Here is a 25,954-nt window from a genome sequence, read left to right on the forward strand (position 1 = left end):
GCTGAGGTGGGCTACGTTGAAATCAGACCAACAGCCACACGGGTAAAACCCTCCTAAGCAAGCCGAAATGTTATTGCTGATAATAAAACACGATTCCTTACAAGCGCAGTCGGTAGATTAGCTCCCCAAAACCGGCCACACGACACAAGATAGCACCAACATCTAAACTGCCTAGAAGCAACACAACCCGGAGCATGAAGAGGGAGTTGACGAACGGGAGGAGCCTAAGGACTCCTCACAAGCAGGCGCATCTAGGAGACGGCTTCATCTCTAACATCACGATCTCAAGGGAGCACCCTGGTTCTGTCCTCAAAGAACACTAGAATCCAACCACTAGAAGCATAAACACAGAGACGAAAGCCATTCTAGAAGATTACCATGGTTGCAGATGCTAGAAGTAAAGGTAAGAGGCTCTCGGCGGAGAACCACCGCTCCGCCTTTCTCGAAGGAAACAGAATCCATGAGGAGAGGCTCTACAAGCCTTGAATCATCACCATCTTCAGACGTCAGGAGGCAAGAACGAAGGTGAAAGGAAGGCAGCGACGCTTCGAAAGTCACCGTCTTGGAGTTCAGATCTACACAGATCTGACACTGACAGCCTGTAAGGGGAGAGAAAGCAAGGCCACTGAGGTTCTCAATCTGTCACCGCCTCGTTCGTGCTCCAGAGAAGGGCGATACTCACCACCACTTCCGATTAGATCTGCCAAAGAGCAGAGATCCAGAGACAACGCGACAAGGAGGAGATGACAACGGTTGATAGAATCAGTGGAAGTGGTTGAAACAAAACGAACCGACAGGGGTGGGGGACGAACGGCAAAAAGTACCGTCAGTCCCCTTGGAACGGTGGCACACGGCGGAGGTTTTTAGGGTTTGGCGACGGATGGGAGAGACTAAAGAGAGAAAAAAGTTTCTCTCTCCTCTCTCTATGTTTTCAACATGATTTCAAAGAATTAGTTACTATGCAATTTTGTTAATCGTAACGATTTTCAATTTTTTTTTTTGACATCCGTAACGATTTTCAGTTTTTTTTTTGACATCCGTAACGATTTTCAGTTATTATGCAATTTAATTAACCATGACGATCACGCTCAATATCCGAACATCATATATAACTAAAAATTGCATAGAAACAATGGTTCGCAAATAATATGTAACCAACCTTTTAAATCTAAAAACAAATGTCATTGCAAAACAAAGTCAAAATCTCTAATCACGTCTAACATCTAGTATGTATATATGTTTTTGCTGAACATATGAACAAATTGTAGATTTGGAGAATTAAGTAGTGCAAGTCGAAATACATGTAGCTGGACACTATGAATCCAGTTGACAAAAAAAAAAAAAGATATTGTGAATCCCAAACTTGTTTATTAATCTCTCGTTTCGAAACTCAACAACAGCAACAACAACAGCAAAAGTTACACATCGCAAAGGAATAAAAAAAAAAAAAGAGAACATGAAATGTGGAATGGTTGAAAGGGTTTAAGCAAAGTTTCATGGAAGCTTAATAAAGAGAGCTTTTGCTTTTTAAGCGAACTGTTGACCACCATTTGAAGATGAAGAAATGGTAGTAAGGACATCAGTCACTGAAGCCATCACGCTCAGTGCTGCTTTCAGTACGTCTTGTGAACATCCTGGCTTCACTATTGTCCTCACCTGGTCTAGATATTCCTGGAGCTTCTTGATCCGTCCCATGTAGTCTTGATCTTCAACGCAGAGACTCACTGCTTTAGCATCTGCACCTGGACCATCGTACTGAAGCGGTCCTGGGTTTCTGTACAGATCTTCCATCAAGAATTTATCTGCGTTCTGTCTCAACAGCCTGCCAAAAAATCATTTACATATAATAAATTAACAACAGAGAAACACTTGAAGCAACAACGTTGGTAAGCAACTGTCTCCATGTCTACTTACTCGTATGCTTTGCCTTTCAGATCCACCATTGCCGGGTGAATTGCAGGTCTACCAATTGAAGTTGAAGTAGAACTAGCATTTTGGGACCAGTTCTTCACCGTCATCATCGCCTACACAAAGGTGTGAGATCAGTAAAGAAACAAGTTGTATTCACACCACCTTTAACTTGAAAGAAGAAGAAGACAAAACTCAACTGTAATAGGTGCAGCACCACATTTCCACTTGTTTACCGGACTTTTTAGGTTGCTCACTGTTGCCATGTAACCATTCAAACCAGCTGCTAGGATGTGGTAACATATATGTCCAAGCACCTGACAGTTTTTTCCCATTCAATAGGTGTGAATAGTTAGTCATCCAAGACTATTACCTTGCATAGATATTGTGGTCAGAGAGACTGTGACTTACGTATGCATAATCACAATCGAACTTCGATGGGAGAGATCCACGAGCTTGGTAACCAAAGAAGTGACATATAGCATTGAACTTCTTCCCCTTGTATGTGCCTTCTTTCTGTCAAGTTTCAAAGCTTTATTAATATCATATCCAAGTGTTTCTAGATGCTGCATACAACTTGAATATTCAGACAAGTCAGTGAGAAAACATGGAGCATACCAAGCGCTTGTTCATTTCAGTCTCCACCAGATACGCGAGAAGCTTCTCAGTCTCAATCTGGAGAAAAAAAGCAAAACAAGCATTTAGGATTCCAACTCTTTTTAGTAACATATTAGCTCAAACATGGTTTTGTTTCTTCTTCTTACTTGGGATAGCTGAGCAGAATCATCAGACTCAGGATGGAGGAGTAGCTGAAACATCAAAAAATGAAAATCTTGTAAGCTTCTATACTTATTTGATTTGGAGTAAAACAAAGAGAAGTCTCATGTCCAAGAATTTGAACCTGTTTCTTAATGAATGGAGGAAGGAATTCAAACAAAGCAGATGACCAAGGTGAGAGCTGAGTAGATATCTTATCAGCAGCTACACCCTCCCTAAGTAGCCCATGAATTTCCTGCAGATCACAAAAAAAGTCACCTTAGACATGAGATATATAATAATACTAAAGCAAACATCTGAGTAGTTTAGAAAGAAAACAAATAGGTATAAATAATCAATCAAATCATTACCTTCAACAGAGCGTAAACTTCAGGAATACTCTCTATGATCCCTTCGGGAATGAGGATGACTCCATGATTCTTGTCTGGTGCCAATGAATGGTATAGCAAATCAAAGTTAGTGAACGGTAAAGTACAGGACTGCATAATCTTCATTATATATATTAGTTTTTGGTTAATGAGACCTTGTCCTGCTCTTGCTTGAACTGCATCACAGATCTGCTTAGAAATGTCAAAAATGGTGAGCTTAGATGCTGCGACCTCCTCTCCCAGTATCACCTGAGACAATGCATCACACGCAAATGAGAGCCTAGAAATACAAACAGATCAATCAGCTACGTTAAGAAACCGAATCTAAAATAACCAACCATGTTTGGATGAGACTGGAGGGTACACTCAAGGGCAACATGAGAGTGCTTCCGACCCATGAGACGGATGAAATAATAGTACTGCCAATAAAAAAAAAGAATGTGAAACTTGATATCAGAATCATAAAGAGCACAACTTTGCTTTGTTCACTTTGTAACGGATTCCACACATCATCAGAATATTAAGTAAATAAACTGCAGTTAGACTAGAAATCTCTAACTAGATGAAAGTTCAGCACGAAATAGCATTTACCTTCTCTGCAGATAGAGCATCGGTGCAGGCATTGCTAATGAGCTGAGAATTCACCTGTATGAAACAAGAGATCATTAGCCAAACATAATATAAGGACAATGGGATCATGTTGGCTGCAATAGCTACAAATAAGAAAATAACTAAGACAAAAGTAATCAGATGATTTAAAGTTCAGGTTCACCTTGCATATGGTGTCAAAACCAACGTTTGCCTCCACAAACTGATTCTTGAGATCTCCATTTGTAGTGACTGGAACACCAACTACCTGAAATTTTTATGGGTGACTCGTAGTATCAAAAGGTTTTTCTTTTTAAAAAATGAAACTGAATGACCAGTGTGCTTCATAAAGAAACAAGTTAGGACCTTTGTTGAGCATTTTGCTTCAGCGAAAAATTCAGCAAGATGAGCGGCATCTGTGTTTGATGTTACACCTTCACAGCCCCAACATAAAATCTTGGTTTAGTCAACGAAACTTTGACAATGGTATAAATAAAAACGCTAGGTAATACCTCCAATGATAACAAGGCCATCTAGCTTCAAATCAGTGCAAGCTTTGAGAGCAGCGTTAACCTGCTCAGTGGTTCTGATCTGATCCTTGGTTCTTCCAAGCAAATCATAGCCACCTTAAAACATACATTTCATTGCCAAATTGATCAGAATAAGGTAATGAACAAGATTCTCAGTATACCAAGACAATGAGTTCTCAGCAAACAACGTACCTTGGTTTTTGTAAGTCTGGAGTATATCATCAGTGATCTCCAGAGTCTTTTGAGCAAACAGACCTTCCGAGCCACCTATGAACATTTTACAGCAGGAATAAACAAGATAAGTTATCACAAAGTATAAAGTTTGATGAATTGTTCACACACCAATGAGCATCATCAGAGAGAATGGAAACATACCCAAAAAGCCAAGCAATGTGCTGTTTGCGTTGTGCACCTTGAGAGCCTCGTAAAGACCCCAGATTACATTGTGTCCACCAGGAGCTTGCCTTCCACAAAACACGATTCCAACTCTGCAGTAGAAAACAGATCAAGTTAAAAACTTGCTTTGCTAATGAAGTAAACATTAAAGCCAAAGAGGAATACTGTATACCTGATAGAAGGAAGCTGAGTAATGATGTGAGCATCGGAAACTTTGGCAGCTTCCCTGAGGAAGTGAGCCAAAGGCTGGCCTAAGGTATGAGGGAAGGCACGAGCAACGATATGGGAATCAGAAGCCTCAGCCACAGTGGTTCCATCACCAAACTCCACGCGCACAGTAGTTCCCTGCAAGTTCAAATAGTAAGTATCCCGCTTAAATGACAGCAGAACCTCAGCGATAGCAAATGTAAGCTGACAAATTGGATTAAAACAGAACAAATCTAGACCAGACTGAAAACTTAGGACAAAACAGATCAGATAACATTACAATCTGGAAACTTTAGATCTGCTAAATTTTTCTACCGAGAGTTGCCAAGTCACAATAAAAGCAAACAGTAGAAACTTGTTGGATTAAATACAGTGAAAAAATCCATAGAAACAAGAAAGCTAGGTCTTTTCTCAAATAGATCCAATGAATGGAACAACAAGAAACCTGGAGACAAGGAGGAAGCTCGGGGTGGTACTGAGAACGGAGTTGCTGAAGAGGAGAGAGCTCTCTTGGGATTCCGAAATCTGAATCCATTGGCTTTTGGTTTCTTTCTTGAGTGTGGAGGGTAAGTGTGTGTTTGGTGAGATGTGTTTCTGAGTGAGCTGTTTTTTTCCTTCACTTCAGAAAAATATATAGCGACGAAGACGGAGGATTCAGAATAATACTAAAACTAATTTTTTTGGTCTCTTCCTAGTCTTTCTTCAGATTTAGAACAAAATCTAAATAATTCTCTCATTTGTCCAACTACATCTCGACTATTTACTAAGAGCATCTCCAATGTAAAACTTCATTTTTTCCTCCAAAATGGAGTAAAAGTAAAAATGGAGTAAAATTGCTCCCATCCTACTCCATTTCCCATTCCATTATGGATTGATGAACAAACAAAAAATAAACTACTCCATTTATGGAGTAAATTTCATTATAGAGTGAGATATGAAGTTGGGTTGGAGCATTCCTTACTCCATATTCACTTTTACTCCATTTTAGAGGAAAAAATGGAGTTGGGACGTAGATGCTCTAAGGCGCCACTGGATCTCTGCAATCATCCTCGATAGTACCCATGTTGCTTCCCAAAGTTGACCTCTTTTTATGAATACAATATCAACTCAGGGTGACTCCACAGCCCATGTTACTAGGACATATGGAATATGATTTTCTCTCAATATCACACGTCTTTGCGTAGTTATGATACTAGTGAGAAAGATCTTTAGATGATTCACACAAGCCTTGAATTAAAAATATTGCTACGTTGAATTAAAATACGTTTGTACAATTTTAGAGTAATAAAACTCCAAATTAGTTTTTCTTACATGTCTCCCTCCTCCCACACAAAAAAAAAAAAAAAGAACAATACTATACACTGTTCTAAAGCTTCGATGCATTTACATAATAATGAGTACTCGATATGGTTCTTGAGCAGTCACACCTACAGGTCAGAGTGATAATAATAAAAAAATAGCAGAACAACGATTACACCTTCATACAATCTTATCAGAAAGTTGAGAATGCAAGACGCAGTTAATCACTCTCTAGAATCTGGAAAGCCTGCAAGGAAGAGAAACCATGTCTTATTTTCTGACTTTCAAATCACCAAAAAAAAATCAAGAGTTTTATGATGAGACAAATGCACTACAAAGAAACTAACCTTAAACACACACAAAATCACTCTTCCATGTGATCTCCAGTTCCAGATTCTTTGACGTCAACTGAGAACGAGTACTCATGGTCACACCCCAAGTAAGAGTCGCACATCAAGTACAGTGTGTATGACTTCTCTCCTGCTTCAGCTTCGCTTTCTTTTGCAACGACACTCTCTTGATTGCCACCAACTGGTTCGTCTTCGTGTCCCCCACAACCAGCCACCACCCCTCTTCTTTCTTCTTGGGATACCTCAGTGCATCCACCGCTCCCACTTCTGTCCTCCCCTCCATGTCTCTCTCGAGCATCACTTGCAATGTCACCTCTTTACCCGTGGTCACCTCTTCGCCGCCCACAACCTCGTAACTAAGGTCGATGTTTGGGAAGCTGAGTGTCCTCCATCATGAGAAGCTCTTGGCGTTCTTCGTCCTCCATCTCCACAAGATCAAATACGGTTTCAATGTTTTTCTCTTGGCATCTCTTCTTTGTGAAGTGAGGGAGCTGCAAAAGCGTAGAGTCCCGCTCCCACATGCCTTGAGTCACCATCTTGCTTGCTTCCATAGCTAACAGAGCAAGATTCAGCCAGCCATTTTTCGATATCACATCCACCATTGCTTGAACCAGTCTGGTTGCAGATAGAAGGACCTCACAAGAGGGTCTGTCCAATTTGGGTTTTCAAAAGAGAACCTCTGGTGATTTATGAGCCTCTGAACTCTTTCCTCTTCCCCAGGCCTTATAGGGATCATGTCATACTCCGAAGCTGATGTTAAGATCTCAAGAAGTCCCTTCGTCTTGGTTTTAGAAGACAGAAGAGAACTGAAACGCTCGATGGTGGTGTAACTGATGCAATAATAGGAGGCAATCATACCAAGGTTGAGAGCCGAGAGGTCCATCTCATCCTCAATCTCAATGCATTTACTGGCGACAATGTGTTCTCAACCAGCTCGGATAGGTGATCAGACAAATGCATCTGGCTGACTCCATGTAAGATAATCCACAACATCTTGCTTGTTCTCTATAACCCCAGCAACAACTTCTGCGTTGAAATTATCATGGAAGAAATCTTGGAGATTACTTTCCATAGGGAAGGTTTCGTACATTACTCGTACCGCGAATGTTTAGATAGATCCCTTATATATTAATTGAAAAACATTTGAAAAGATGTAACCTCAATTTTGTATTAATTAAAAGAGGCCCCAATGCATAGGTGACACTCAATTAGGTAGTCAATTACATTCAATTGAAAAATAAGTAGGTCCACATTCGATTTTTATATGTTGTTAGATACATAAGTTGGTCAAACTATATGATATAATGATATGATATGATATTTTCTTTCCTTAAATAAAACCTACGGAATTACCATAAATGACTAATATATATATGACAATTAATGAGTTTAATAATAAAGATTTGATAACAATGTATATCTCCTCCATCATTTTTTGTTTAATTTTATATTATTAAAATAAATTAAACAATCAAATTAGCTATAAAAATAAAATTTAGATTTTTTCGTATATGTCATATTTTGAATTATTAAAAACGACAATAAATGACTAAAACTATTAAAATTATTATGTTAAAAATTAATGATCAATGGTTTAACATTTTTATTATAAGAAGATACACATGATTTTAAAACCATATGAGTAAAAAATATCATTTAATAATAAAATAAATATATATATATATCTATTCTATTAAAACACCTGTTTGACCCATTGATAAAAGTTGGATCCAACAACTATTTTTAACTATACATACCTTTTTAATGTGATAACTACTATGCCTTTTTAATTTTAGAAACTAATCACCACATCATTTTCTTTTTCGAAAATAACCACCACTCCCTAAAAGTAGGGAACCTCTATTTATATGCAACTTCCGCTTTTACTGTTTTCTATTTGATCGGGACCATTTAAAATATATTTTTGGACTTTAGCACCACTTAAATTTCATACTAATATATTTTCTGGACTATACCACTATATTTACGATAGCTAATAATATTTAGCCTTACTTATGTCGACTGTTTCCTAATAATATGGAGCATACCTATTTTTTCTCACTATATATCCAACAAACAAGAACATTCCAGGAATCAAATCAATTATTCTAAATTCAATTTCAAAATTTGATAACTAACTCCTTAATCCCGTAAAATATGCCCTCATCTTAACTTAAACCGTTTCCATCGCCATCTTCTCTTTATAAACATCCTTCCTACCATCTACGCTTAACACACTTCTTTAAAGCTTAATTGAGAATCCAAATCTAATTCAGAAAGTACCTTTAAGCATGGAGCTCACCGCTTTGGCTGACATCAAACCATTCAAGTCAGAATGGCGTATTCAAGTTAAGGTGCTCCATACCTGGAAGCATTACACAAAACTTTCAGGAGAAACATTGGAAATCATTCTGTCTGATGCACATGTAAGTCTCATTACTTAGTCTACCTTTTGTCTATTTTTTTCTCTTCATTCTTAACTAATAGATATATCCAATTCTACTTTCTAAATCGCTGCAATTTGTTATTTTTAAGGGAACTAAAATTCTTGCGTCCTGTAAGAAAACATACTTTGAGAAGTTTGCAAAAAAAGTACCTGTTGGAATGTGGAGAAACATTGAAAATTTCTCCATCAATGGCCCCGGTGTTTCCTACAGGCCTACCAATCATCAATACAAGATCAATTTCATCTATGGAACTGATATCACTCCGTCAACCCTGCAAAACGACAGCATGTTCCTCAGTTTGGTTGATTTCCAGACTATTCAACAGGGAGTAGAAGATGAAAACATCTTAATTGGTAACTATTGATATTTTAAGTTTGATAAATACATTTTGTTAATTAGATTTTGATCTATTTCAGATGTTATTGGAGAAGTGACGGATTTGGGATCTCTTGATACAGTTCTGTGTTCTGGTAAAGAAAGAAAGAAAATTGAGTTCAGTTTGACAGACCTTCAGTAAGTCATCCATTTGTTTTTTCCTTATATCATATTATTAAAACTAATAGTTTAACATTTTTATTTTTACAGAGGTCGTAGGATTGCTTGCTGTCTATGGGGAAAATTTGCTGAAAGCATTCATGCTAATTGCAAAGCAGTTGGTGGAGATACTGTTATCTGTCTCTTACGTTTTGTGAAAGTCGGGACCTATAGAGGTAATCCTCTATTATCACTTATCACTTATCATATCATAGTACCTTTAAGCATGGAACTCACAAAATCGTCCGTTTATTTATGTCAGATGAGGTTCAAATTTCAAATTCATATGATGCTTCTCAAATCTTTTTCAACCCGCCAATAATGGAGAGTGAGGCCTTTTTGAAAAGGTATTTAGTATGTTTATAAAATGAAAAGCTATACCTATGTTTATATTAAAATAAATTTATTGGGGTTGACTTTAATAGGGAGGTTGCATCCAATGCTTTGACATTGGTTGAATCCGAACAAGACAAACTTGAAAGGGAAATTGGACGCGATAAATGGATGCAATATCCAATCAGAGACATTGCAGAGCTACTATCTTCAACTCAGGTAATAGTTTTGATGCAAATTATATTCTAACAGTATCAATGCTTAAATGACTACCTTTACTTTTGTAAATGTAGATTGAGCAATGCAGAGTCATTGCCACAATTTGTGCAATTGACAAGGATTGGGGATGGTACTATTTTGGATGCAAAGCTTGAAACAAAAAGGTCAACAAGATTTCAACAAAAGTTCAAGTCGTCAAGGGGAATTAGATAACAACTCATTTGTGGTGGTGTGAAAAGTGTGATGATAAAGTCACTAAAGTCTTGCCAAAGTAATACATTTGTTAAGCGAGTTTTGTTTTCTATATTTTAATTTCATAAGTTGCTAATTCAAAATATGTGATGCAGGTTCAGGATTCATGTATGGGTGAAAGATGGTACTGGAGAAGCTTACCTAATGTTACTTGACTGGATTGCAATCGGAGTTATTCCTGAAACTGCTGCTGCCTTGCTCAACGGTTCATTTGAGGAGGTTATATCCTGTATTTCACAACTTCATTATACACTTTCAGAATATATAACTTTTAACATATACTGAATATTACAGCTACAAGATATTGAATCTTTTCCTGAGGCCGTTACTGATTTGGTTGGAAAGACTTTCATGTTTGGTATTTACATTGAGAGTAACAATGTTGCTAGCAAAGGTGGGATGTATAAAGTTGGTAAAGTATGGAAAGATCTAAGTATGCTACTGACTGGTGGTAGCACCACTGAGTCATGGACTCAGTCTGATGTGGGAACTTCAAATTTAAGTGGTTCACAGGTATGGTTTTGTATTTATTGATTTTTATAATGTTAATTGAATGTATACGACAGCACCAGATTCATAGTGTAAATTGTTTGTACAGGGTTCACTTTTAGTTATCGAAAGTCAGGCAAACGAAAACACTGTGGTAACCCCATCATCTAAACGCAAACAACAATCCAATGAAGGTGAACCTGACATAAGTTCTACAACAAAGAAGCAGTGCGCTCGAGTTTTTGTGAAGAAAGAAAAGACCACTAAAGAGGACTCAAGCTCCAAGAAAAGTGGCTAATGAAGAAACCAAAGTGGTTCTTTGTTTGTTTTCTGTTTTTGTTTCCTGTTTCTGTTTATGTTTTCACAATAAGTGTTTATTTGCACATTTGTTTCAGTTATTTAAAGTTTAATTTCTAATAAAGATTTCCAATATTTGCGTTCCTTTGCTAGATTATTTTTCAATTTGCAGTACTTACAATTGAGACTTACATTTTATTATAAGAAAATACTTGATTACTATTTTTGATATACTGATTCAAAACAATCTGCTCACACTACATACATCATACTTTGTTTAAAATCTACTCTAAGTAATGTTTTAAAATAGAGATTTTTAAATTTATAAAAAAGTATTTGCATTAAAACAATAGGAATGATATATTGACCAATCATCTACATGTTATAATACTCTGCCATATCATATATGAATTTAAACAAGTGGTTTCATGTTAAATGTTTATATCTCCTTGTATAAAGGAAACTAAAAAGTATTAAAATAATATTTTTATCCAATAATAAGGGAGTTCATTAGCTAACCCACGTTGTGTCTAAACATAACCCTAACACCCATCGTTACAGAACACAATAGATTACGATAAAACACCAATGGAAAACTAACTTCTCGAAATGCAGTTATCATTACAACAAACATGAAGAACAAAGAAGACAATACAAGGAAGAGAAGAACAAATCATCAACCTACATGTCAAAGTCCAGCAGATTCTAAATTGACTGATGGAACCATTGCCGACTCTACCTTTAGACAAGTGTTGGGAGATGTTTCTAATTTAAAGCCGAATTTACAAAGTTCTGGGGGTTCTCAGCATTTTACTCAACCATCAATGTCATGTCCCCGATCCTAGATAGGATCGGCCGGACGGGCCATGGTGCGGGAAGACGCACCAGTCAGGTCATTAGACCTTGAGACAAGCGTATCATGGCCCTGAATGAAGGTTAAGGGCATCAGTCAGCTGAGACTTAACCAGGATATGATGGAAACAAGGGTAAAGGAGCGGGGTGAGTGTTTAGGCAGCTGGACGAGTGTTGGTTTGAGTTCAATCAGCTCGGTTCAGCTGGTATTCAGTTCACCATGATCTGTCCAGCTCACAGGAGCTGGTGGACTAGCTCACTCAGCTGGGAACAGCTGGAGGTCAGCTCCATCCGGTGAACGGTGCGTTTTGGTTCGGATCAGTGTGGGCGAGTCCGGGACGGTTACTGGGCGAGCCGATGGTCCGGGTGCAGGACGGTTCGACCAAGTGGGTCTTAGGCTTGGGACAGGGAGTGGGCAAGCTTCCAGAGTGTGAGCTGAGGCTCAGTGATCGATTTGCCAAAGGAAGAAAAGGGGAGAAACCGCCAATGGGCGGTTATGGGGCGGTTATGGGACGGTTTTGGGAAGAAGGGATGTGATTGGTTGGTAACTGTTCGCCCAGGCGGTTGGGGACAGTTTAAATCGTCTTCTCCCTCTCATTTCTGCCATTCTGGTCGATTTTTACTCAACTTGACACAGAGAGAAACACAGAGAAAATTCAAGAGAGAAAGAGAGACACAAACCTTGGATTGGCCGATTTGATCCAAGAGATTGCTCTTGAGTGTTCCTGGTGTGTTTGGGCGTGTGATCAAGAGAATGGATTTGAGACAGAAAGACAAGGAGAAGGCAAAGGAGAAAGAGAAGGAAGTCGCCCCTGGAGACCGAACTCCTAAGGTGAGAGGTGTGGTCAAGAGTAACCGGACAAGGCCGCGGATGATGGCCGTGTGAGCCTGGCCGGTTTGGATCGATTGGCCACTCCTTACTCTGACTTCTTCTACTCTGTTTCTTTATATATGTTGTGCTATGGATTGTTTTATGATGTACAGGGAAGGATCCATTGATCTTAAGGCCTTGGCCTGATCAAATTCCCATGAAAGTCCCTTGCTCTTGTGTGGGCTGTTCATGGCCGAGATCACTATGATCTGAGCCGATTCTTTTGAATCTGATTATGGGAATATTTTTCTTCTGAATTATCATGAGTTTTCATGAATTTTATTTGGTATTTGGATCTCTTTTTAGAGGGGTCAGATTTGACATTTTTGATGATTGTTCTTGATTAGATTGGATCCGACCATGCAATGTGATTGATTCTTGTTTTGTAATCTAACCTTGCGATTGTGTGTTTGTTTGTGTTGGATCCAGGACCAGAAATGGACCGTGGTAAGGGAAAAGCACCATGAGGACCGCGGCCATGGGAAGATGTGTGGTGATTGGGTTGATTCTGAAAATTGTGTGATTATTGTACCCTATTGTGCAACTTGTGAACTTATGCGATTCTAGTGTGTAATCTATTTATTAGGATGATGAATGATGTATGAACCTTGGTTAATATCTATGAAATATCTATTTGCACTAGTTGTTGCTTGATTGTTTAAGTGTGAATGTTGGAACCTCCAAAACTCTGAAAAAGACTTAGAATTATTTAACACTTGAACTTGAATATGAAAGATGGAACTGGTTGTGTTGTTTAGTGAGGCCGCGGTCTGGTTGGGTTGAGGAATCCAGGATCGGGTCTTACAAGTTGGTATCAGAGCATTCTTGATTCTAGGATTTGTTGGGTTATTGGTTCACCACACACTTGGCCGTTTGGACTCATGGTGAGATAGTTGGGTTCTAAGTAATCTTTTGTACTGATTAACTTATGAGTGATTGAGGTTTGTGTGTTCAGTTTTGGACTAACCTTTTGTTTGTGTTTGTAACTCCTAAGGGTACAAGAAGGTACAAATCTCGGAAAGGAAAGGAGGCAACTGGAGTGTCTGGAGCAGTGGGGCAGGATGGTGCTGAACAGACCGGGGTGTTACCAGCTGGAACCATTCCAACCACGGTGCTACCCGCTCTGGTGGAGCAGGTGGACAATGCAACCGGACTTCCAGTGGGTCCAACTCTTCCTACTGAGGTTAATGAAACTAATGTGGACGAGCAGCAAGAGCAAGTCCATGGAGACAATACTGGGTCGTCCAATGTTGGTGCTGGGAGTGGCCAGAATGTTGATGCAAACAATGTTCGGGTCACTGGTGCCGAGGAGGTCATTGAGCCGACCATAAGGGGCTTGGTGGAGGCTATGCAGATCATGGGAGCTCAGATAGCCTCCTTGACACAGGCTTTCACACCATTGGTGAACTCGTCCGTGGGACAGGCTAATCCCCCGGTTCGGGTTGCTGCTGGAGTGGCTGATGTTGGTGCTGGCCGTGTGGCTGAGGTGATTGAGATAGACCCACCGGTCAGGCCAGTGCGTGGTATGGACTACCTGAAGGTGCTGGAGCATATCTCCAAGTTGGGAACCAAACACTTTGCTGGAAGTGTTGATCCTATGGAGGCGGACGAGTGGAGAACCAGGTTGGTTCGAAACTTCAAGTCCACACGATGTCCTGAGGATTACCAGAAGGACATAGCAGTACACTTCCTGGAGGGAGATGCACATAACTGGTGGTTAGCTTTGGACAAGCGTACCAATGGTACCATTGAGCACTTTGCTGACTTTGAGGTTGAGTTCAACCATAAGTACTTTCCTGCTGAGGCGTGGGATCGTTTGGAGTCCAAGTTCCTGGACTTGACTCAGGGACGGAGGACTGTTCGTGAGTATGAAGAAGAGTTCAACCGACTCAGGAGGTATGTGGGAAGAGAACTGGAGGATGAGAAGGTTCAAGTCCGAAGGTTCATCCGAGGCCTAAGGGTGGAACTTCGAACCTACTGTTCTGTTTGTAAGTTCCACACGGTTTCTGAGTTGGTTGAGAGGATGGCCTTGCTGGAGACCAACCTCACCGAGGAGGGTAAGCAGAAGATGAAGAGTGTGGTGGTATCCTCGGGTCAGAGTGGTGACAAGAAGAGGAAGAGGGACTCGACCGAGGAGGGTAAAACCTCAAGTGGTAGGTCAGAGTGCCCTAAGTGTGGACGATACCACGGTGGAGAGTGCTGGAAGGCCATGGGTGCCTGTACTCGATGTGGTAAGATGGATCACTCAGCCAAGGATTGTCCAAGTCCGTTGGGTGAGTCCAGGACCTGTCACCACTGCGGCCAGAAGGGCCACTACCGCAGGGACTGCCCTAAGCTGCAAGGCAACCAAAGTAAGGGACGTGGGGAGGCTAGCAGGCCAGTCCAGGGACGAGGCCAGACCTCAACACCTCGTGTGTATGAGCTATCCAAGGAGGTGGTTGGGACTCAGCCTTTCCAAGCGATCACTGGTAACATTCTAGACTACTACTTTTACAATTCCAGTAGAATTGCATGGTATGGAATCTAGGATGGATAGATATACTTTGATGGGTCTTGTGTAGGGACCTTAAGTATTGGTGGTGTGGAAACACACACATTATTTGATACTGGAGCTACACATAGTTTTGTGAGTCCAAGTATGATAGGAAAAGGTTTGTTCCAGTATGGAACATGGGATGGTCCTGAACGAGTGAGTGCGGCCGGAGGGCAGGTTATGAACTCACTCGGTCTGGTTAGGGACATCCCTGTGGTGATCTTGGATAGGCCGATGCCTATAGATCTGATTGTTGTCCCCCTCAAGCATCATGAAGTGATCTTGGGCATGGACTGGTTGGGAAAGTATCGGGCAACTCTAGATTGTCACCGGGGAAGGGTGCAACTTGAGAACGAGTTTGGACCCCCGATCAAGTACCAAGGAATCAAGCCAACCTCTTGTAGTTTGGTGGTTTCAGCAGTCCAAGTAGAACGGATGCTTGGAAATGGTTGTGAGGCCTTTTTGGCTACCATTTACACTGATGAGGTTGTAGGGGCCTGTGACCCAGAGGGTATACCGTTGGTTCGGGAATTTCAGGATGTGTTTGGGGCACTACAGGGCATTCCCCCTGATAGGGCTGACCCATTCATCATTGAATTGGAACCTGGAACGGCCCCATTATCAAAAAGTCCATATAGAATGGCACCAGCTGAGATGGCAGAGCTGAAGAAGCAACTTGAGGAGTTGCTTGAGAAGGGGTTCATACGCCCTAGTGTATCACCTTGGGGAGCACCAGTCCTATTTGTAAAGAAAAAGGATGGTAGCTTTAGGTTGTGCATTGATTATAGGGGTTTGAACAGGGTGACTGTGAAGAACAAGTACCCTTTACCCAGGATTGATGAGTTGTTAGATCAACTCCGTGGAGCCAAGTGGTTCTCCAAGATTGACCTGGCCTCTGGGTATCATCAGATCCCCATTGCACCAGATGATGTGAGAAAGACAGCGTTCCGGACCAGGTATGGCCACTATGAGTTTGTGGTTATGCCGTTCGGACTGACCAATGCACCTGCTGCATTCATGAAGATGATGAACGGCATCTTCAGGGAATACTTGGACGAGTTTGTGATCATCTTCATTGATGATATACTCGTGTATTCCAAGACAAAGGAGGACCATGAAAGACACCTTAGGGCGGTGTTGGGCCGCCTGAGAGAACAGAAGCTCTTTGCTAAGCTAAGCAAGTGTAGCTTCTGGCAGAAGAGCATTGGGTTCCTTGGACATGTGGTGTCTGATAAAGGAGTCTCAGTGGATCAAGATAAGATCAAATGTATTCAGGAATGGCCACAGCCAAAGAATGCTACGGAAGTTAGAAGCTTCTTGGGGTTGGCTGGTTATTATAGGAAATATGTCAAGGGGTTCTCGAGCATAGCTCAACCTATGACTAAGCTGACAGGCAAGGACGTGAGGTTCACATGGTCTGAGGAGTGTGAGGAAAGTTTTGCAGCACTCAAGAACATGTTGACTAATGCACCTGTCCTGGTGTTGCCTGAGGCTGATCAGCCTTATGTGGTGTATACGGATGCATCCATAACTGGTCTTGGTTGTGTTTTGACACAACATGGGAAGGTGATAGCCTATGCTTCCAGACAGCTAAGGAAGCATGAGGGTAACTATCCGACTCATGATTTGGAGATGGCTGCTGTAGTATTTGCATTAAAGATATGGAGATCATATCTTTATGGTGCCAAGGTGCAAATACTCACAGACCATAAGAGCTTGAAGTACATATTCACTCAGCCTGAGTTAAACTTAAGGCAGAGGCGATGGATGGAGTTTGTTGCAGATTATGATCTGGACATAGCTTATCATCCTGGGAAAGCTAACCTAGTGGCTGATGCTTTGAGCCGCAGAAGGGCTGAAGTGTCATCTGAGAGGGAGGCGGATGAACTGGAAGGGATGATCAGGTCCTTGAACCTCAACACCTTGGTTGGTTCAGAAGAGCCATTGGGGTTGGAGGCAGTGAACCAGGCCGATCTCCTGACCAGGATCAGGCAAGCACAGGGCCTGGATGAAAACCTAAAGAAGGTAGCCGCCAATGACAAGACTGAGTACCAGACAACTGAGAATGGTACCATCTTGGTCAATGGGAGGGTCAGTGTTCCTAATGATAAGGAACTCAAAGAAGAGATTATGAGACAGGCTCATAAGTCTAAGTTTTCAGTTCATCCTGGACTGAACAAGATGTATAGGGATCTGAAAAGGTACTACCATTGGGTGAGGATGAAATCTGATGTTGCAGAGTGGGTGGCTAAGTGTCCCACTTGTCAACTGGTGAAGGCAGAACATCAGGTTCCCAGTGGTCTACTCCAGAACCTACCCATACCAGAATGGAAATGGGATCACATCACAATGGATTTTGTGACTGGGTTTCCCACAACCAGGAATAAGAAAGATGCGGTATGGGTTGTGGTTGATCGGCTGACCAAGTCGGCTCATTTCCTGCCCATCAAGAAAGGGGATGGGGTCGACAGGATTGTGCAAGTGTACATAGACGAGATAGTGAGGTTGCATGGTGTTCCAGCAAGCATTGTCTCGGATAGGGATCCAAGATTTACATCTTATTTCTGGCAGGCTTTCCAAAAGGCCTTGGGAACCAGAGTGAATATGAGCACATCTTATCATCCTCAAACGGATGGGCAGTCTGAAAGGACAATCCAAACCTTGGAGGATATGCTAAGGGCGTGTGTGTTAGACTGGGGAGAGTCTTGGGAAAAACACTTACCCTTAGTGGAGTTTGCTTACAACAACAGCTTCCATACAAGCATTGGTATGTCGCCATATGAGGCTTTGTATGGTAGGCCGTGCAGGACACCCCTATGCTGGACCCAAGTGGGGGAGCGTAGCATGTTGGGTCCTGAGATTGTAGAACAGACCACTGAGAAAATCAGGATGGTCAAAGAGAAGATGAAAGAGGCGCAGGACCGCCAAAAGAGCTATGCAGACAAGCGTAGAAAACATCTTGAGTTTGAGGTCAATGACCTGGTGTATCTCAAGATGATTACCTTTAAGGGTAGGACCAGGGTTTCTGGACGAAAGAAACTGGATCCTAGGTACTTGGGTCCATTCAGAATCATAGAGAGAGTGGGTGCAGTGGCATACAAGTTGGACTTGCCATCAGCAATGGATGCATACCACAATGTGTTCCATGTATCCCAACTCCGGAAATGCTTGTCTGAACAAGACATTGTCTTGCCTGAGGTTCCTGCTGACCTTGGTAAGAACTTGACTTTGGAAACTTTGCCGGTTCGGATTGTGGATCGGTCAGAGAAAGCTATGAGAAAGAAGACAGTTCCCATGATCAAAGTGGTGTGGGATTACAATGGTAAAGACCTCATCACTTGGGAAACGGAAGCAAAAATGAAAAGTATGTATCCGGATTGGTACAGACAATTTCTTCCTGATGAAACACTTAACATGGATTCGAGGACGAATCCCAAGTTAGTGGGGGAGACTTGTCATGTCCCCGATCCTAGATAGGATCGGCCGGACGGGCCATGGTGCGGGAAGACGCACCAGTCAGGTCATTAGACCTTGAGACAAGCCTATCATGGCCCTGAATGAAGGTTAAGGGCATCAGTCAGCTGAGACTTAACCATGATATGATGGAAACAAGGGTAAAGGAGCGGGGTGAGTGTTTAGGCAGCTGGACGAGTGTTGGTTTGAGTTCAATCAGCTCGGTTCAGCTGGTATTCAGTTCACCATGATCTGTCCAGCTCACAGGAGCTGGTGGACTAGCTCACTCAGCTGGGAACAGCTGGAGGTCAGCTCCATCCGGTGAACGGTGCGTTTTGGTTCGGATCAGTGTGGGCGAGTCCGGGACGGTTACTGGGCGAGCCGATGGTCCGGGTGCAGGACGGTTCGACCAAGTGGGTCTTAGGCTTGGGACAGGGAGTGGGCAAGCTTCCAGAGTGTGAGCTGAGGCTCAGTGATCGATTTGCCAAAGGAAGAAAAGGGGAGAAACCGCCAATGGGCGGTTATGGGGCGGTTATGGGACGGTTTTGGGAAGAAGGGATGTGATTGGTTGGTAACTGTTCGCCCAGGCGGTTGGGGACAGTTTAAATCGTCTTCTCCCTCTCATTTCTGCCATTCTGGTCGATTTTTACTCAACTTGACACAGAGAGAAACACAGAGAAAATTCAAGAGAGAAAGAGAGACACAAACCTTGGATTGGCCGATTTGATCCAAGAGATTGCTCTTGAGTGTTCCTGGTGTGTTTGGGCGTGTGATCAAGAGAATGGATTTGAGACAGAAAGACAAGGAGAAGGCAAAGGAGAAAGAGAAGGAAGTCGCCCCTGGAGACCGAACTCCTAAGGTGAGAGGTGTGGCCAAGAGTAACCGGACAAGGCCGCGGATGATGGCCGTGTGAGCCTGGCCGGTTTGGATCGATTGGCCACTCCTTACTCTGACTTCTTCTACTCTGTTTCTTTATATATGTTGTGCTATGGATTGTTTTATGATGTACAGGGAAGGATCCATTGATCTTAAGGCCTTGGCCTGATCAAATTCCCATGAAAGTCCCTTGCTCTTGTGTGGGCTGTTCATGGCCGAGATCACTATGATCTGAGCCGATTCTTTTGAATCTGATTATGGGAATATTTTTCTTCTGAATTATCATGAGTTTTCATGAATTTTATTTGGTATTTGGATCTCTTTTTAGAGGGGTCAGATTTGACATTTTTGATGATTGTTCTTGATTAGATTGGATCCGACCATGCAATGTGATTGATTCTTGTTTTGTAATCTAACCTTGCGATTGTGTGTTTGTTTGTGTTGGATCCAGGACCAGAAATGGACCGTGGTAAGGGAAAAGCACCATGAGGACCGCGGCCATGGGAAGATGTGTGGTGATTAGGTTGATTCTGAAAATTGTGTGATTATTGTAGCCTATTGTGCAACTTGTGAACTTATGCGATTCTAGTGTGTAATCTATTTATTAGGATGATGAATGATGTATGAACCTTGGTTAATATCTATGAAATATCTATTTGCACTAGTTGTTGCTTGATTGTTTAAGTGTGAATGTTGGAACCTCCAAAACTCTGAAAATGACTTAGAATTATTTAACACTTGAACTTGAATATGAAAGATGGAACTGGTTGTGTTGTTTAGTGAGGCCGCGGTCTGGTTGGGTTGAGGAATCCAGGATCGGGTCTTATAAGTTGGTATCAGAGCATTCTTGATTCTAGGATTTGTTGGGTTATTGGTTCACCACACACTTGGCCGTTTGGACTCATGGTGAGATAGTTGGGTTCTAAGTAATCTTTTGTACTGATTAACTTAGGAGTGATTGAGGTTTGTGTGTTCAGTTTTGGACTAACCTTTTGTTTGTGTTTGTAACTCCTAAGGGTACAAGAAGGTACAAATCTCGGAAAGGAAAGGAGGCAACTGGAGTGTCTGGAGCAGTGGGGCAGGATGGTGCTGAACAGACCGGGGTGTTACCAGCTGGAACCATTCCAACCACGGTGCTACCCGCTCTGGTGGAGCAGGTGGACAATGCAACCGGACTTCCAGTGGGTCCAACTCTTCCTACTGAGGTTAATGAAACTAATGTGGACGAGCAGCAAGAGCAAGTCCATGGAGACGATACTGGGTCGTCCAATGTTGGTGCTGGGAGTGGCCAGAATGTTGATGCAAACAATGTTCGGGTCACTGGTGCCGAGGAGGTCATTGAGCCGACCATAAGGGGCTTGGTGGAGGCTATGCAGATCATGGGAGCTCAGATAGCCTCCTTGACACAGGCTTTCACACCATTGGTGAACTCGTCCGTGGGACAGGCTAATCCCCCGGTTCGGGTTGCTGCTGGAGTGGCTGATGTTGGTGCTGGCCGTGTGGCTGAGGTGATTGAGATAGACCCACCGGTCAGGCCAGTGCGTGGTATGGACTACCTGAAGGTGCTGGAGCATATCTCCAAGTTGGGAACCAAACACTTTGCTGGAAGTGTTGATCCTATGGAGGCGGACGAGTGGAGAACCAGGTTGGTTCGAAACTTCAAGTCCACACGATGTCCTGAGGATTACCAGAAGGACATAGCGGTACACTTCCTGGAGGGAGATGCACATAACTGGTGGTTAGCTTTGGACAAGCGTACCAATGGTACCATTGAGCACTTTGCTGACTTTGAGGTTGAGTTCAACCATAAGTACTTTCCTGCTGAGGCGTGGGATCGTTTGGAGTCCAAGTTCCTGGACTTGACTCAGGGACGGAGGACTGTTCGTGACAAAAGAGCTTCCATTATAGGGTATTTTCAACTCATTACTAAGAACCAAAATATAATAGATTATGACCTGCGAAGGTAGAAATTCTTATACTGTCAAACATCTTACTTTTGATGCAGGAAATACAAGAAAAAGGCTGATAAGGCAAAAAAAGAGAGTGTGAGGAAAAAGGTCATTGAGATGATAGTTGAGATGCTAAACATAGTAAATACATATGTGCATCAATTCCGATCAGCCAGAGATAGGTTCAATTTGAACCCTGAGACTACTTTTCATATGCGGATTGTTAGCAGTCGAGAAAAAGAAGGGAGGACATATGATACTCCTACTGCATCTGAAGTTGCTGCACTGGTTCCTGGAGATTTCAATTTGGAAATGGATAAAAGAGATATTGTTCTTGAAGAGAAGCAAACAGGGTGGCTTAAACGGATAAGTGAAATACATCCTTCCTATCTTGCACTACAATATCCTCTTATCTTTACATATGGCGAAGATGGGTTCAGACTTGGGATTGAAAAAAGAGCTACAGAGGCTACATCTAAACTGAAGAGGAAAAATATCAGTATGAGACAGTGGTATGCATATCGGATCCAGGAAAGAGACGGGGAATGTCATACACTTCTGCACTCTAAGAGGCTATTCCAACAGTTTTTGGTTGATGCTTTTACAACCATAGAATCTAACCGGCTGTGCTTTTTGAGGATGAACCAGAAAAGCCTTAGATCAGATAGCTTTGATTCTATTCAGCAGTCTGAAAACGATGGGAAGACAGATATGAGTGAGCAAGGAAGCCGCTATGTGTTACCAGGCACTTTTGTTGGAGGACCAAGATACATGAAAAATATGTATTTGGATGCAATGTCGATATGCAAATATTTTGGGTTTCCCGATCTGTTTATAACTTTCACATGCAATCCTAAATGGCCCGAAATCACCAGATATGTTCAACCACGCAAACTCAGTCCTGACGACAGACCAGATATTCTATGCAGAATTTTTAAGTGTAAACTTGATTCTCTTATGAGGGATTTAACAGAAAAAAATCTACTTGGAAAAACAGTCGCATGTGAGTTTTTTGCTTGGTTATTTTCGTTTGATATATTTTTTGTTTAACTGTAGTTACTAATGTCTTTCACTGTTTTTAATGCAGCCATGTACACAATTGAGTTTCAGAAACGTGGTCTGCCACATGCTCATATTCTGCTCTTCATGCATCCTAACTATAAATTTCCTAAACCAGAAGACATTGACAAGATTATCTCAGCAGAAATACCAGACAAGGAAAAGGAACCAGAGTTATTTGATGTGGTCAAAGATATGATGATTCATGGTCCTTGTGGGTCAGTTAACTGGAATTCGCCATGCATGGAAAATGGTAAATGTTCAAAGCTTTATCCAAAAGATTTTGTGGAAACAACTTCAGTGAACCGAGAAGGTTTTCCAGTTTATAGACGGCGTGAACAGTCTGTTTGCTTTGTAGAGAAAAATGGTTTCAAATGCGATAACAGATATGTGATACCCTATAACAAGAAATTATATGTTCGTTATCGAGCTCATATTAATGTGAAATTGTGTAATCAGACTGGTTCTATTAAATACTTATTTAAGTATATTAATAAAGGCGCGGATCGTTGTACTGTTACTGTTGAGCCACCAGAAAAAGGAGGAGCAAAGCGAAAGAAGTCAAACGATGAAACTACTGGAGTTGATAAAAAAATGAGATCAAAAACTTCTTCAACTGCCGGTAAATTTTGTTTTGCTCTTTCTTTAAAGATTTTTTTACTTCTCAATCAGATCAGGTACAATACTAATCTCGATTATTATTTTTTTAGATATGTTTCAGCCTGTGAAGGGGCGTGGAGGACTTTCAGTTTCCCTATTCACTATCGATCAGTACCTGTTGAGCGAATGCAGTGGCACCTACCAGGGAAGCAGATCATAATTTTCAAAGATGATGACACTTATGAGAAAGTGACCAGTCGAGAGCTTATAGAAGATACTATGTTCACTGGATGGTTTGAACTGAACAAGGTTAGTGCTGTTGCCAGAAGACTAACTCTAGCAGAAATCCCAACAATGTTCACTTGGAATAAGAAGGAGAAGAAGTTCCACGACAGACAGAGAGGATTCAGTATTGGTAGGATCAATTATGCCCCAAGGAAGATTGAAGAAGCTTTCTATTTGCGTGTTCTGCTAAACATAGTTAGAGGTCCAAGAAATGATGAGGAGATTCGGACATTTAACAATGTTGTTTATCCTACGTATAAGGCAGTGTGTTTTGCAAGAGGCTTACTAGACGATGATCAAGAGTATATTGATGATATTTTTAGGACAAGTTTCACAGAATCAGCTTCAGCTTTGCGTCATACTTTTGTTATGATGCTGATGTCTGGTAGTTTGTCAGAGCCAGAGGTTGTTTGGGACAATACATGGGAGGTTCTATGTGATGATATCGAGTATAAACGGAGAAAGTTACTAAAAAGGCCAGGTATAATATAATTCTATTTTTTTTATCATATCCTATTCTGAAAAATTGAAGTTGAAAGTGTTTATTTTTTTTTTTACAGATCTCTGTTTAAGTGCCCATGAAAAAAAACAATATGCTCTTCTAGAGATTGAGAATATCTTAAAGAGCAATGGTTTTTCTTTAGATCAATGGGAAAATATGCCAAAGCCAGATCCAGATATTGGTGGGAATGACAATGTTCTTATTTCAGATGAGCTGAGTTACGATAGGGAGAAGCTGAAAGCTGAGCATGACAGAGACATTGTTAAACTAACGGAGGAACAAAAGATAATATATGATGAGATTGTTGATGCAGTCATAAATCAAAAAGGAGGTGTGTTCTTTGTGTATGGATTTGGTGGAACTGGTAAAACCTTCCTGTGGAGATTGTTGTCTGCAGCTATTAGATTCAAGGGGGAAATATGTTTGAACACTGCATCAAGTGGAATAGCTTCTCTATTGCTACAAGGAGGAAGGACAGCACATTCTAGGTTTGGAATACCAATAAACCCAGATGAGTATTCTACTTGCACCCTTATTCCAGGTAGTGATCAAGCTAACTTGGTGAAAGCAGCATCTCTAATCATTTGGGATGAAGCACCAATGATGAGTAGACATTGTTTTGAGTCTTTGGATAGGAGTATGAAAGACATTATGAGGAACAAAGACAACAGGCCTTTTGCTGGGAAAGTTGTTGTATTTGGAGGTGATTTTAGACAAGTTTTGCCTGTTATACATGGTGCTGGACGACCAGAAATTGTAATGGAGTCTCTTAATTCATCATATTTATGGAGGCATGTCAAAGTGTTGAAGCTAACCAAGAATATGAGGCTACTTTCTGAAAACCTGTCTGCTGAAGATGCTAAGGAATTAAAAGAATTCTCAAAGTGGATTTTAGATGTTGGAGATGGAAAGCTTGGAGGAGAAAATGATGGAGAAGTTGTAATCAATATTCCAGATGAGTTTCTTATTATGTAGATGATCCGATTGAATCAATTAGCAAAGCAGTATATGGGGATGTATTTTCCTTACAACAGGATAAAGAGCCAAAGTTTTTCCAAGAAAGGGCAATTCTCTGTCCCACCAATGAAGATGTCAACAGGATTAACCAGCACATGTTGGATAAACTACCAGGTTATACTATTTATATGGACAAGTTATTTTTGGCTATTGAAATCGTTTATGATTATTATATAATTTTTGAGTTTGTAACATGCAGGAGAAGAAAGGATTTACTTAAGCTCTGACTCGATTGATGCTTCTGATAGATTTTCGAGAAATGACCAGGCTCTAACTCCCGATTTCTTAAACACCATCAAGGTTTCTGGTCTGCCAAATCACAGTCTTCGCTTGAAAGTCGGCTGTCCAGTGATGTTGCTTAGAAATATCGATCATACAAACGGTTTGATGAATGGCACAAGACTCCAGATTACAGAGATGGATGATTTATTGGTAAAGGCTAAAGTTATCACAGGAGAAAAGGTGGGGAAAACTGTGGTCATTCCTAGACTTTCTATTACACCTTCTGATAAGAAATTGCCTTTCAAGATGAGGAGAAGGCAGCTGCCTATCGCAGTTGCATTTGCTATTACAATTAATAAGAGTCAAGGTCAATCACTATCCCATGTTGGTTTGTATCTACCAAGAGATGTCTTCTCTCATGGACAACTATTTGTGGCTGTTTCCAGAGTTACATCAAAAAAGGGATTGAAAATTTTGGTTGTTGATGATCAAGGAAAGCCTAAGCGTGAGACAAAGAATGTTGTTTTCAAAGAGATCTTTCAGAATCTCTAATTTTAATGTTTAGTTTGCTGTGTGTTTTAGCGTATTTAAACTTATTTCTATTTTATTCAAACAATGTAGTTAACTTGCAAGTTGGAAGTTTTTCATTTCTCTCTCTAATTTATTCATGCAAACAGAAGCACACAACAGACATTACAAGCAAACGACATTGTATTTGTTAATCTACATACAAGCACACAA

General features: G+C 41.1%; 2 protein-coding genes across 2 annotated transcripts; one reads left to right on the forward strand and one right to left on the reverse strand.

Annotated features, from left to right (window-relative positions):
- Positions 1-1,346: 1,346 nt before the first annotated feature.
- Positions 1,347-5,480, reverse strand: LOC106347295 (pyrophosphate--fructose 6-phosphate 1-phosphotransferase subunit alpha 1). Its single transcript, XM_013786810.3, has 18 exons — positions 5,220-5,480; positions 4,740-4,912; positions 4,547-4,659; positions 4,364-4,438; positions 4,154-4,267; positions 4,008-4,075; positions 3,826-3,909; positions 3,645-3,698; positions 3,392-3,472; positions 3,209-3,302; positions 3,036-3,109; positions 2,810-2,920; positions 2,673-2,717; positions 2,527-2,583; positions 2,320-2,424; positions 2,109-2,225; positions 1,915-2,024; positions 1,347-1,822 (listed from the first exon to the last, which is right to left on the reverse strand). Exons 1-18 carry the CDS (start codon positions 5,307-5,309, stop codon positions 1,528-1,530), a joined length of 1,860 nt encoding a protein of 619 aa, XP_013642264.1. The 5' UTR covers positions 5,310-5,480; the 3' UTR covers positions 1,347-1,527.
- A 3,234-nt stretch (positions 5,481-8,714) lies between these two features.
- LOC106350067 lies at positions 8,715-25,954 on the forward strand. Its single transcript, XM_048781524.1, has 17 exons — positions 8,715-8,849; positions 8,959-9,223; positions 9,287-9,383; positions 9,456-9,580; positions 9,667-9,751; positions 9,830-9,956; positions 10,031-10,086; positions 10,304-10,427; positions 10,503-10,721; positions 10,807-10,925; positions 21,585-22,531; positions 22,616-22,900; positions 23,087-23,209; positions 23,309-23,953; positions 24,033-24,913; positions 25,009-25,105; positions 25,182-25,954. Exons 1-17 carry the CDS (start codon positions 8,715-8,717, stop codon positions 25,763-25,765), a joined length of 4,914 nt encoding a protein of 1,637 aa, XP_048637481.1. The 3' UTR covers positions 25,766-25,954.

Source organism: Brassica napus, chromosome A6 (assembly GCF_020379485.1).
Source record: "Brassica napus cultivar Da-Ae chromosome A6, Da-Ae, whole genome shotgun sequence".
In the NCBI taxonomy this organism is placed as follows: domain Eukaryota; kingdom Viridiplantae; phylum Streptophyta; class Magnoliopsida; order Brassicales; family Brassicaceae; genus Brassica; species Brassica napus.

Excerpts from the sequence above, each read along its gene's own strand:
- LOC106347295 (XM_013786810.3), bottom strand. The coding sequence starts at position 5,309 with ATGGATTCAGATTTCGGAATCCCAAGAGAGCTCTCTCCTCTTCAGCAA. Across the intron at positions 4,439-4,546 it reads CACATTGCTTGGCTTTTTGG|GTGGCTCGGAAGGTCTGTTT; the intron begins GTATGTTTCCAT and ends AAATGTTCATAG. Across the intron at positions 3,699-3,825 it reads GTTTTGACACCATATGCAAG|GTGAATTCTCAGCTCATTAG; the intron begins GTGAACCTGAAC and ends TGTTTCATACAG.
- LOC106350067 (XM_048781524.1), top strand. The coding sequence starts at position 8,715 with ATGGAGCTCACCGCTTTGGCTGACATCAAACCATTCAAGTCAGAATGG. Across the intron at positions 10,926-21,584 it reads AGTTCTACAACAAAGAAGCA|GAAATACAAGAAAAAGGCTG; the intron begins GTGCGCTCGAGT and ends CTTTTGATGCAG. Across the intron at positions 23,210-23,308 it reads AAAAACTTCTTCAACTGCCG|CCTGTGAAGGGGCGTGGAGG; the intron begins GTAAATTTTGTT and ends GATATGTTTCAG.